Source organism: Gallinula chloropus (genome assembly GCF_964237585.1).
Source record: "Gallinula chloropus genome assembly, chromosome: 7".
NCBI lineage: Eukaryota > Metazoa > Chordata > Aves > Gruiformes > Rallidae > Gallinula > Gallinula chloropus.
In genome coordinates, this window is record NC_140092.1 from 2,262,201 (window position 1) to 2,274,311 (window position 12,111).

At 41.9% G+C, this 12,111-nt stretch overlaps 1 protein-coding gene across 1 annotated transcript in view; it reads right to left on the reverse strand.

The window, feature by feature from the left end:
• The window catches only part of SORCS2 (sortilin related VPS10 domain containing receptor 2), a gene marked incomplete at both ends in the record, with an annotated part of 500,666 nt that overhangs the window by 326,224 nt on the left and 162,331 nt on the right, over positions 1-12,111 (reverse strand). The window contains one exon of the mRNA XM_084266658.1: positions 3,006-3,073. Coding sequence (XP_084122784.1) covers positions 3,006-3,073 — 68 coding nt within the window. The remainder of the gene's footprint in view (positions 1-3,005; positions 3,074-12,111) is intronic.

A 12,111-nucleotide genomic window follows, 5' to 3' on the forward strand; every position in this document is an offset into this window, starting at 1 on the left:
ATCACCTACATCCACTTCCCCACAACCCCCCCAGAATTAAAACAAACCAAAGAAAAAAGCACTCCTCTGGGCACATACCTCTGTTCCACACCATGGGCATTACTCCTAAAAGTCTGACTGCAACTCCAAGGTCACTAAGAACAAGTAAGTACCACTGGACCACTGAGTCACCCTTCCCTTCTCCTTCCCTGTTCCACTTAGCATGGAAAAAAAACAACAGGAAGGCAGGCAGGAAAAGGAAAGATGAAGAGGAAATATGTTTTAGAGGAAGAAAAGAAAGATGCTGTTTTCAAGAAGCAACAGAACTGGTAAACGCCAAGCTAGGATAATATTTACCAATTGGCAAGATGAAAATGGAGATTAACAAGAAAAAATTAACCTGGTGAGGACTGATTAGGTTATAAAAAGATAATTTTCACTTAGACTTAGAGAATATGAAGTGTCTGCTATTATCTCGCTGGACAAGATAGGAAGAAGAAAAATATGGGACTGGTTCAGGAAATAACTGGACAGGATCCACTCCCAACAGGGCACAAAAACATCACAAAGATTAATGGCTTTTGTCCACTGACAATAGGCCCTATAACATTTTTCACACCTGTTTTACTGCATATTTGTTCTGATGCAAATGAGAGGAAGGCAAAAGGGAATAAAACAAAAAAGGTTTTAAAATATACACTTTGTGCACTCTGGGCATGCTGCCAATGTGAGCACCACATCCCAGCTCCACCAGCATACACGGAGCCCCCACCAATTTACACCCAACCCATTCTACACAGAGAACACCACAGAAGTTCCCTGACTACACCGACGGGATTTATTTTTACTTTGCTTAGTACAAATAATCACAGAATCACAGCAGAGGCAGGCTCTGTTTGATGTTTTTGCTCTGGCTGGTGTCATTTGTGCCTTTCCAGACCCAGGCAGGTTGTAACTCCCCCAGTCTGACAACCGCGTGTGCCGCTTCTACATCACTGTGGGCACAGACAGAGGAAGGAGGCGAGTGGAAGATACCCAGGGATGGACCAGCTACCACCCCTAACCTTCAACACTTCCTTCCTTTCAGCTTTTCCACCCTAGTTTTTTTATAAGCAGCCAAAGCATCTGGTACATCTATGACTTGCAAGTGAAAGGCCCTGATTTCCCTATGATGCACCCCAGCATCAGTTTTATTTGAATGTGGTTCACACCAGCTCTTCTTTACACCAGCTGTCAGCAAGGTCTGAACGACCTTGTTTAAAGTGTTTATGTTCCCAAAAGAAAGCAGCATTATCTGAAGCCTGTTTCATGTTTGTTTTGAAAAAGAGCAGAGAGTTTATTTTGAAGAGTCCAAACCCAGGGAGTTTGCAAGACTCCCGTGATAGATCACGCCGACGCGGGGATCGCGGAACGTGAAACACACTGCACATGCTGTGCAGGCCAGGGGCATCTCACAGGAAAGCCATGTGTGCTTACGCAATTATGGGAGGATCCACACTGCCATTTGGTTGTCTTCTCTGCACAAGATGTTGGACAGAAATTAAACCAGAAACAAATGTGCAATTAATTTCAGATCTTGTACATTTCAAGGATAAACACACATGAACCATCACAGCCCTAAAAAAGGCCAGTCCTGTGCCAATACTAAGCAGTCTCCCTTTGATCTTACTCTCTTCCCTGAACACCCCCTTTTCATGACCAGAATTACTTCTTTTTTTACTTGAAAATACCTTAGTGCTGCACGGATCACTGCCCCTGGCCAGACTGTACTAAGCTACTAGTTTAAAGACAAGGTCTTGCAAAGACACACTGTTGCTATGAGAGTTAAAATAACAGTTAAAACAAAGCAGCCTTCTTCAAAACAAGCAACGGGGTTGGTGAGCAGTATGTCCTGGACACAGACTTTGGCCACTCCCTGGTCCCTTGCCCACTTCTTTCCTTGGGGTGTCTCTGTGAAGCTCCTTACACACACAGACGAAGGTTGAGTCCCCATACCAGCTCTTGGGACAGTATAAAGTTTCCAACAAGTACCTCAACCACAAGGTATTAGATAACCCACTTTGTTTCTAGATGCAAAGCTGATGGGCCACATAAGAATTGCACCTAAGACTCCTCAAATGGCTCCTGCCATTTGGTAACAACTATTTCAATATCCCAGAAGAGAATTTCAAGAATACTTCTCCTGCTACAGATAACTCAGCCAAAGTTAACATAGAAAACATTGGAACAATACTGTATTTATTGGTATCAGGGAAATCCTTACACCTTTAATGCATACATAACGGGCCTAGCAAAAACTTCTGGTTGGCATTATACAGATGCACAGAAAATTAGAGCACAAACAGCCCACTTAGCAAAGCAAAGTTAACACACAAGAGAGAACAAGCATGACTCAGGTAACGCAGATGTACCCTAGGCCCAGTTTTGTGATGAGATACACCCGAGTGTGCACTTTGTGCACACACAGACAAGCATATTGATATCTTAATTCATGAATGTTAAGGAAATGAGGACCAATTTAGAAATTGATTCGGATTGCTACATGTTCTCAGTTGGCATAAAACACAATATAACCTAGACTGGTTATTACTTTTCATTCAGTTGTGACTGCTTCCAAATCAGGATCATTTACTCACCTCAGTACAGTACTCAAGCCAGGAAGAGCTCCCAACAGACACATCTCAACATAGCAAGAATTTCAAAGTTTCTATGTTATTTTGATGCAAAACTCTAAGAAAAGGAAAACTGCATCTTGCCAAGTGGCATCAGGAAGGTACCTCATATTCTCTGTCATTGTCCCTACTGTTAAAACACATCTCAAGCTCTTTCTTACTGAATTGCAGGAACTGCATTTAAGGAACAGAAGGAGTAAGAGCTTATGACAACCTGGAGGATCTTGTTATATATTAGCATTAATTAGCTACCAACTCAACTCAGCAGTAGTTGGGAAAGGGAAGAGAGACAGCTGTATTCTGAGAATGAGGGCAGGGGGGTGAGGAGTTATGTAGGAAAAGCCCAGAACTTACCTCCACAAAGAGCTCTCCAGCACTTTCCCCATGTCAGTATGATAATACTTGGTAAGGATCAGGATCACCTGAAAAGAAAGAGAGAATAAATATATTTATATATGTAAACTGATATAAGAAAGTAGTACATCATGGTCAGCATTATTCTGGTGAGCACAGAAGCAAATGGTGAACCTAAAAGTGTGGCTCCTGAAAATCTGAACTGCATTTCACTTCATTTTTACCTCTTACCAGTTTTGCTTTGGAACTGTTTGGTTGGGGTTGGGTTTTTTTATCTGAGAAGAGTGTTTTCAGCACTCTAAGCTTTCTGCAAACCTGGTGACTTTGTGAAAGATTGGCTGTTTCACTTGAGCAGTGGAGTTGGAAGAGTCACATAAATCCCCCCCCAAACACGACAGTCGCCAGGCAATCTGGATGACTTTCTCAGCACAAAGAACCAATCTGGTTGCTAGTTAAAATTTAGCAGGCAACTCTCTTGGACATCTAGATACACTTTTTTAGTTTGCTTTTTTTTTAAAAAATCCAAAAAGTGTTAAACAACAGGGATTACCTCTGATTAACCAGATAATTAATTCAGGCAGAAAAGGAGCTCCAGACTTCCCTACAAGATCAGAAAAGCAACTTTTATGTCTGTCATTTTTTGTTCCTAGAAGTATCACTTTTTTTCCCATCAAGAACCAGCTCTGTAAATTACTCCACTACATCAACAGCCAACAACATACAACTATGAGAAGAGTCAGCAAGAAACACTTCCCATTCACTCAGTATCTGACAAATCCACGGGTCAGACAGCACAGAGCACCATGACTGGTGGATCTACCTGACTGCTACACTTTACATTTACATCATTTAAAGCAGATTTCCTTCACTTGCTGCCATGCCATATAAATGGTTCCTATCCCATGTTCCACGTAGCAACCCCACAGAGGTAGAACAAGAACCACCCTCCTTTTTGTGGCAGGGGGTTGGAACTCTGTGACCCTTGGGGTCCCTTCCAACCCCGACCATTCTGATTCCTCACACAGCTGCTGTCTTTTCTTAACAGGGGTTCAACGCCAGACCCCAACAGCTTGGAGCATGATCTTACATCACTGGCACTTCCTCTGCTCCTGACCACCAGGTGAGGTCTCCAGCAAACAGCAACTGTAGGCATTCACAGCAGTTATTCAGATAATTACTATGCTGATGACACATTTACGCTGCAGTCTCTGTAACCTACAGTTTGTGAGAGAACAGAATCCCAGACCGTGGGTGTTATGTACACAGCATTTTGGAAACAACATTGTGCAGATCTGCCCTATAATACCAGTCTCACTCAGGGTTATCTAAGCCTAACAAGTTTGTTGGATGCACGTTGATATAAGTAGAAGTACAACCAACTCTTAATTCACAAACAGCATTCAGCTCTCCTCTTCTCAGGAGTCACAATCTACCAGATCCCTTTGTTGGAATTTGATGACATATAAAAATAAAGGCTTGGTTTAAAATAAAGAAAAGAAAATAATCCAAAACCTTTTATTTTTAAATAGGTTACTACAAGTCTTACAAAGCCAAGAGAAGGAACCATTTCCCGAAGTAGGGAATATCTACTGATGAAATTCCTGGCTGCAGCCCAAGCACGCTCCATCAGGTCAGCTATTTATTCTATTGTCAGTGTCTTAACTACAGCTTTCTGCTGGCGCTTGCAATTAAAGAGAAAAAGAAAGAAACTTGACTACTGGGAGCAGCTATTGGCTGCAATTAGGAAGGAAAGTTTCAGACTGTGCTTTTCAGAACAATTGAAATTCCTCATCGGCCACAAATTTGACCTAGGGGCTTTTTTCTAAGAGATACAAGAATGTGTATCTGGCATATGAAAACAAAAAAGAAAGTATCAAAATATATAAGATACTACACTTAGTTTCCTTACATTCAGGCAGAACCAAAGACCAACTCCTGAAATTAGCAAGCCAACTTTTTTCATCCCTGTACACCACACAGCCCTAACTTTAATTGAGATGATTTTCAGCACTGTGTGTCAGAGCCACACTGCCACAGGAATGATGTCTCATTCCTGAACTAACCTGGTTGTTATCCTCCACAGAAGATGCTATTGGGCCACCTGGTTTGGACTTGAACGCATCAGAAACACCAACAAAGCACCTTCCAGATCAGCCATTTCTGTACCTCAGCACCTGCCCTAAGTGTTAAGGACTTGCAGGAACAAGGAGCAAGCTCACTGTACTCAATGGTAGCTGCAGGTCAACTAGGGGATGCACACACCATATCAGGAAGCTACTGTTCCACACAGTTCAGATGAATGAACTCACTGAGGGGAATCTTATTTACTGCAGGATTGGTGCCTTAACCTGAGCCATAGCTCAGAGACAGATGCCAGTGTTTTCCAATCTAACTGGTAAATCGTTCAAAAATTCAAATACATTATATTTGACATTACAGAGGTAAGGAGAATGACTTAGTAAAAACAAAACCATCATGAACCATCTTTGAATGGTTAAACACCGTTAGCAGATTCCTGTCGCAACCCAAGAACCGGGGCCTGACCACTATTGTAACTGTGCCAGTGGATTTCATCCCACTATGAAAAATGTAGGTCAGCCCTTCAAGAAATTTTACAGCCTTGTCTTCTGGAGCATGGACATCTCTTCAGGCTAAATAGTGATCCTGCTAACTAGAAAGGGGGTTTTCTTCTCAGTTAATAAACAGATTCAAAGAACAGGAGGAATCATTTCACAATGAAAACATAGAGGTCTTCAGGATCTCCAGATCCTTTGCACTGTTTGTAAGAGCAGAGCTTTGTTTCACTGATTTAATTTCAACAGGGCTCCACAATTACAGACATTTTACAGGTTGGATAGAAGCTGATGGTTCACACAGGTGGCTGTCCTAGAGAAAGCACTTGGGTGGCCTGTAGACAGAGAGACTTGAAGCACAATAGCAGCTGAACAACAGTCAAGGGTAGGATTCTCAACCAGGTCATGCTGCCTTCACTCATGGACAGATAAAGCAAATGTAGCTTTGTTTTGTATTATTATTTCCTCTAGGCTAAGAGATCTTAAGTTCAAAAATTTCTCTACCGCTACTTTTTCATCCTCCCCTCATCTTTTTGGGGGACCTGGGGGTGCACAGAGAGAATTTTGATTCCCCCATACATTCCCCTGCTTCTGTAACTTAGTTCCTCTCTGGGTAGATTCTCATTGTCATGGTAGTTACAGCTGAAAACCATTCTCCAAAGGAAAGAGTTGTGGCTGGTTTTGACCCAAAAAAACCTTTCTGAGCATAGACTTGTCTTCAGGTTTTCAGTGAACAACAGGCAGAGAAAACAAATGAAGAATTCCGCTGCTGGTATTATCCGTGAATAATTAAAAGTAACATGATCTGTATTTCCTCCCCCTCTCCTTTTTTTTCCTTGCTCTCTTCTGAAAATGCTTTGCAGCAAGGCTGGACCAAAAGGAGCAAACCTTCACATGATTCACAATGTGCTTTTAATCATTTCCTAATAAAATTTTGGCTCTAAAGAGGCCCATTTTAATCCTCTCTTTTCATCACCATGTCACCTAGGAGGGGCGAGAAAGGAAAAAGGAACGAATTCTAGATCAATCACTTTCTGTGGTGTTTATATTTTATCTCTGGGGATTTTTTTCCTCCCCCACACCCCCTTTCTGTGAAGGATTTGCTAAGATCCTTCTCTTTTTGATAAAAATTTACTCAAGGAAAAAATTCCTTTCTTTTTTTCCCCTCCTATGCTTGCTCCATAATGTTTTCTTCCATGTATCATTCTTAACTCAGATGTCTCTTTTTCTATATACATGCCAATTCTTTTGGATGAAACTTTATTTGCCCTCTGACATTTGTGATCTGAAGTATTTTTTGTTTTCATCTACTCAGGAGTTCTAACAGCAAAAGACTCGTACGTTTAAATATACGATTGCAAGTTGTTGTGTTTTCCCAAGAACAGTCGAAGGTGAGAGTGCACTGTGAATGCTTTTGGGCAGCCAGAGCTATTGGGAAAATAAACTGCTCAGACAGACTCAAGTTCCTTCACAATTTTTAGCATCTGCTTAATTTAATTCATGTGGATGAACTGAAATCAAAAGAAGTGTTTACGAGAGTCACTTGAACCGGCACTTAATACTCCCCATGACTGGAACATAAGCTGCTGTTTCGTTCAAGAACACAGTCTAACTCACCTTTTCAGCTATTAAGCTGGGACTATTTCACTGTAAACTGGAATTATTTCAGTGAGCCCAACATGTTCCAGGCACAGCCTATGAATTCATCACCACCACCCCCTGTACTTCCAAAACTTTCTTGACAACTAATAATCAGAAGTCCCTAGTAAGTTCAGAGAATCACAGAACATTAGGAGTTGGAAGGGACCTCAAAAGATTATCTAGTCCAAGCCCTCTGCCAGAGCAGGATCACCTAAACTAAATCACACAGGAACACGTCCAGACAGGTTTGAATATCTCCAGAGAAGGAGACTCCACAGCCTCTCTGGGCAGCCCAGTGCTCCGTCACCCGCAGAGTGAAAAAGTTCCTCCTCAGATTCACATGGAACTGCCTATGCTCCACCTTGCACTCATTGCCCCTCGTCCTATTGCTGCCATCACTGAGAAAAGCCTGGCTCCATCCCCCTGACTCTTGCCCTTTACATATTTATAAACATTAATAAGGTCACCCCTCAGTCTCCTCTTCTGCAAGGGCTCAACTCCCTCAGCCTCTCCTCATAAGGAAGGTGTTCCACTCTTCATTAACTTGGTGGCCCTACACTGGACTCTCTCAAGGAGTTCCATGTCCTTCTTGAGCTGAGGGGCCCAGAACTGGACACGATATTCCAGGCGTGGTCTCACCAGGATACAGTAGAGGAGGAGAAGGACCTCTCTTACTCCTACTAAACACACCCTTCATAATATACCCCAGGATGCCATTTGCCTTCTTAGTCACAAGGGCACTTTGCTGGCACATGGTCATCTACCAGGACTCCCAGGTCCCTATCACTTACACTGCTCTCCAACAGGCCAGTCCCCAACCTATACTGGTACCTGGAGCTGTTATAGGTAACCACCTACTGCTGCTCCAATCCCTTGAGCCATTTCCACTTTTGCAGAAGCATGCTCTTCAATTTTCAGGCTGCAGTCCATACTAGTGCTCATATCCATTATTTAGAACAAAGAGTCTTAAGAGAAAAGCAAAAACCAAGACATTATCAGTATGAAGTTGTATTACCCCAGGTCTATTGTATGGACCATCTGCCATAATACTGAGAACTGCTCTGTAACATTTTGATTACACTTGGCAGAACTGTAAAGGGAAAAGTGTTTAGGTTTACTCTGTTGCAGATTCATGATGAAAGGTAAAAAATGAGACATTTAGACCATTACTAAAGCTATTAAGAATTCACTGTATAAGCTTCTATTCCTCTCTGGTAATAAGGTTCATAAAAGCAACCCATGACTTAACATGAAGGACCTAAAGAATTAGATTTATGGTTCTTCCAACTAAATCGTATTGGAAGAAGAGAGAACTTACTGTGTATGAAGTCACTGACCGGACCAGTGCACTTGTCTTAAGCATTAGTAATAATTCTGTACAGTGAATTTATTCATAATTCAAGGCAAGACACAATAATGGCTCAATTCCTATTCTCTAAGAGGCATTTCTATCCACAAGAGCTCAATAAATGCATAGTCTTCAAAGTGGTGGCTGGGATTGCTTCTGTATTCAAAATCATGTTAAATATCAGTACTTCACACATTACCCTGCAAACATTTATATGGAAGAGTAGCTTTAGGATATCTAATACATTTAATCCACTATGTAGCACAGGACAGGATTATATCCTGTCAGCACTGTACAACCACAGAACTAAAAGACACCCTATTGCCTTCAGGACCCCAAAAGCCCAGTTCAGAAAATGAGAAGTCTTCCCATCAACAACTGATACCAGATTTTTCACCACAAACTCCTAAGAAAACTATGTTTCTGTGACACCACTCCAAGTACAATGTCTACACGTGCTTTTGGCTGCTCATCTACACCTTATAGTTCTAAATCCACTGACTGATTTCAATCATATTTGACAGTGAGCCAGTCACACGGCTGAAGTAGCCACACTGGTTCATACCACACATTTATCTGGATGAGTAACACGTCTTCAACAACAGCAAACAAAAGATACAGAGGTATCAGAAAGGGGATAGCACAAAGATAGGCAGTTGGGCTGTTCCTTCTGCTTTTAGCAGCTGTCTGCTTGGATAAGCACAAACTTCTAGGTGATATCCTGGTCCAACAGCACAATAGAGAATCTTGTGTTCATAACTTTTAACATTTAGTCTTCAAAAATCAAAGCATACGTAAAATCAGTCAAACAACCTGGTCTGCTGGTGCTCTGATACATTCACGTTGCTTCTCATTTCTATAACCAGTAGATGCAGCTCTGGGATTTCTGGACATGCCGCAGATGTGGAGCTCACTGATGCAAAGGGGAACTCAGTCTGAAGGCACAGATTCACAGGGACCCAAACTCCAGATTAAACCTGCAGCTTGGGAAACAGCATCTAACATTTCATCTACTTGGTCAGTTAAACTTCCTGTTCTCTCTTTAAGAGTCAAAAGCAACGTCCCTGCCACTGCCTTTTCCTACAGCCACAGTGACTTCTAGGTTTAAATATTTAACACAGCATTTGATAAGCTCTTAAAATTCCATCCACAAACATGCCAAGAGGATAAATTTCTAAAGCATGAAACAAGAATGTCTTTTCTCTAGTCTGGCTTGGCTCCCAATTGTAAATTTTTCGAAATATAGACTAGCTTGACTTATTTTCTCTAATAATTAAATTAACAACCCATCCTGCAGAAACAAGCCTACTGTCTCAATATTTTTCTTCCAATCCCATGAAAATTTGAGATGAAGCAGATCTGACATCCAAAGGAGACATGTGTAAAATATCTTTACCCTCTCCTGGATAATTCAGGAATCCAGCATTATGGACAGACAATTCACCTTCGTGGTCAGTGTTAAATAGTTATTCAGTACCAGAAAAGAAAGATGGGATTTTAAGTGCTGTTTGTGAACTATAAAAAAATAACGAAAGTTGAAAATATAAAACACTGAATATAAAGATGAAGATCTAAAAATGGAAAGTAAGCTTCCTATCTGCATCACTCTTAGAAAGTCACAGCTTCCTTTTTTTAAAAGCAGTACCATATAAAAATAATTATACACTTTATTTCAAAAAAGACATTATTATGCAAGACATATGGAAACATCTGTAGAGGATACCACAAGCTGGGAAAACTGCTCATTTGACACAGTGCTGCTGGCAGATATGTTCATACTGGTTATGCTCCCTCACAGCTGCTCTGTCTTCACTAGAACAAGAATGATTATATATCATTGTACCTGATAACATCATCCTTATCAGAGGTTCTGTCCACCTACACTGACCTCAAAATCACACATCACCAAGAACGGGTTACAGTGCTCAATAAAACCTAATTGCCTATCATAAAGGGGTTTGATAAGACTGTATATGGGAACAAGGATTTTCATGCTGCATCAAGATCAGCCAGAGAGTCACAATCTTCAATATTCTTCTTGCCATGAATAAGGGCTGGACTTTATATTGCCTGAGTATTGTAGGCACCTGAATTTGTTCTTTGTAAGTGAAGTTACACGTGGCCACAGGTTCTACAGTGGCACACTGCCTCCTGAAAGGCATACTGCTGGGACACACATGGAGGAGATCAAGGCAGATACGTGGTAGTCACAGAGAGATGCTGGTTGAAATATTAAGTCAGAAGACCTCAGACACCTTTTTGGTGCAGAGCGTGTGCATTGCACTGAAGAGCATCAGTGTGCTATGGGGTACCTTAGTGCCCCTTATCCCAAAGGGAAAATTGGGCCTGGACAGAGTGAGTCAGGGCTGGGGGGAAAAGCAGTCAGGAGTTTGTCGAGTAAAAGAGGAGTAACACAAAACAGACCTGGGCCTGTTACTTCAAGTGCTGTCTCAAGAGAGCCCTTTATTCCCCCAGGACGGTCACCCTTCCAGCAGAGTGTGAGAGCCCCTCCGAGCAGGGACTATTCGCTTCGCGAAGGGATGGACTAGGGCCAGTATGATCCCCTTACTGCCCTTTACTAAATGGGCATTGGTATCTCTACATCTGCCTCTCATTTTAACTGTTTTACCCTTCCTTATGTTGTTAGAACAATTAACTTCAGCAGAAGTATCAACACACTGCCCCCAGTATGGTGTGAAAGGAGACCACTCCCGCTCAAACACCAAGCCCTTCTGCTCCCTGTGGCCTCATGCAGAATGAATTTAGAACACCTCAAATGATATTAACAGAATTCAGCCCCTGTAAAATACCAGGAATGACCCCCTTTGAGAGGAAGGAGGGTGAAAGCACATTTATCTTCAGCATTATCCCTGAAGCGGCACAACTTCACATCCGTGCCAACGGAAAGGGCGTAAAGGAGCTGAGGGAACATCCAACTGGGGTAGGAGACTATTAGAAGGCGCTTGGGAGCAGTTGGGAAAATTGGTCAGAGGCCAAATATGTCAGGGAAAACATTGGAAGGGGCTGGGGGGAGCGCTGGAGAGTTCTCCACGTTCACACCAAAGCCAAACCAGGAGACGTCCAATCTGTGAGCGCTGACTTCTTGCCAGCTTTCTGTATTTCCTCACGCAGCCTCTGCCCTAGGTGTTCATTACTTTAAGAGCCATGGGGCCATTAAAGCTAAGTGGAATTATACTGCATTATCTGTGAAAGAAACAGCTATTTCACCAGACAATGCCACGTCACTCTGGATCCCTGGCTAATGCCGTCCTGTCACACAGACACAACGGTTTAGTTTAACCAGCATGAAGAATATTAACACAATCAGTCATTTTACAGACAGGTTTCAAATTAGCCTTGCATTCCAATCTTAAACCTCTAATACATTTTAAATGACCTTCAGATCAAGTAGATACAAGCAGGAAAAGATTGTAGGACCTGATAAATGAGGTCTATATTTCTTTATTTTACTCCAAGCGAAGACTTAAAACATTCGACAGATTCTTTGGAGACGGTTTTTGTATGTCAGCATTTAGCAGGCTGT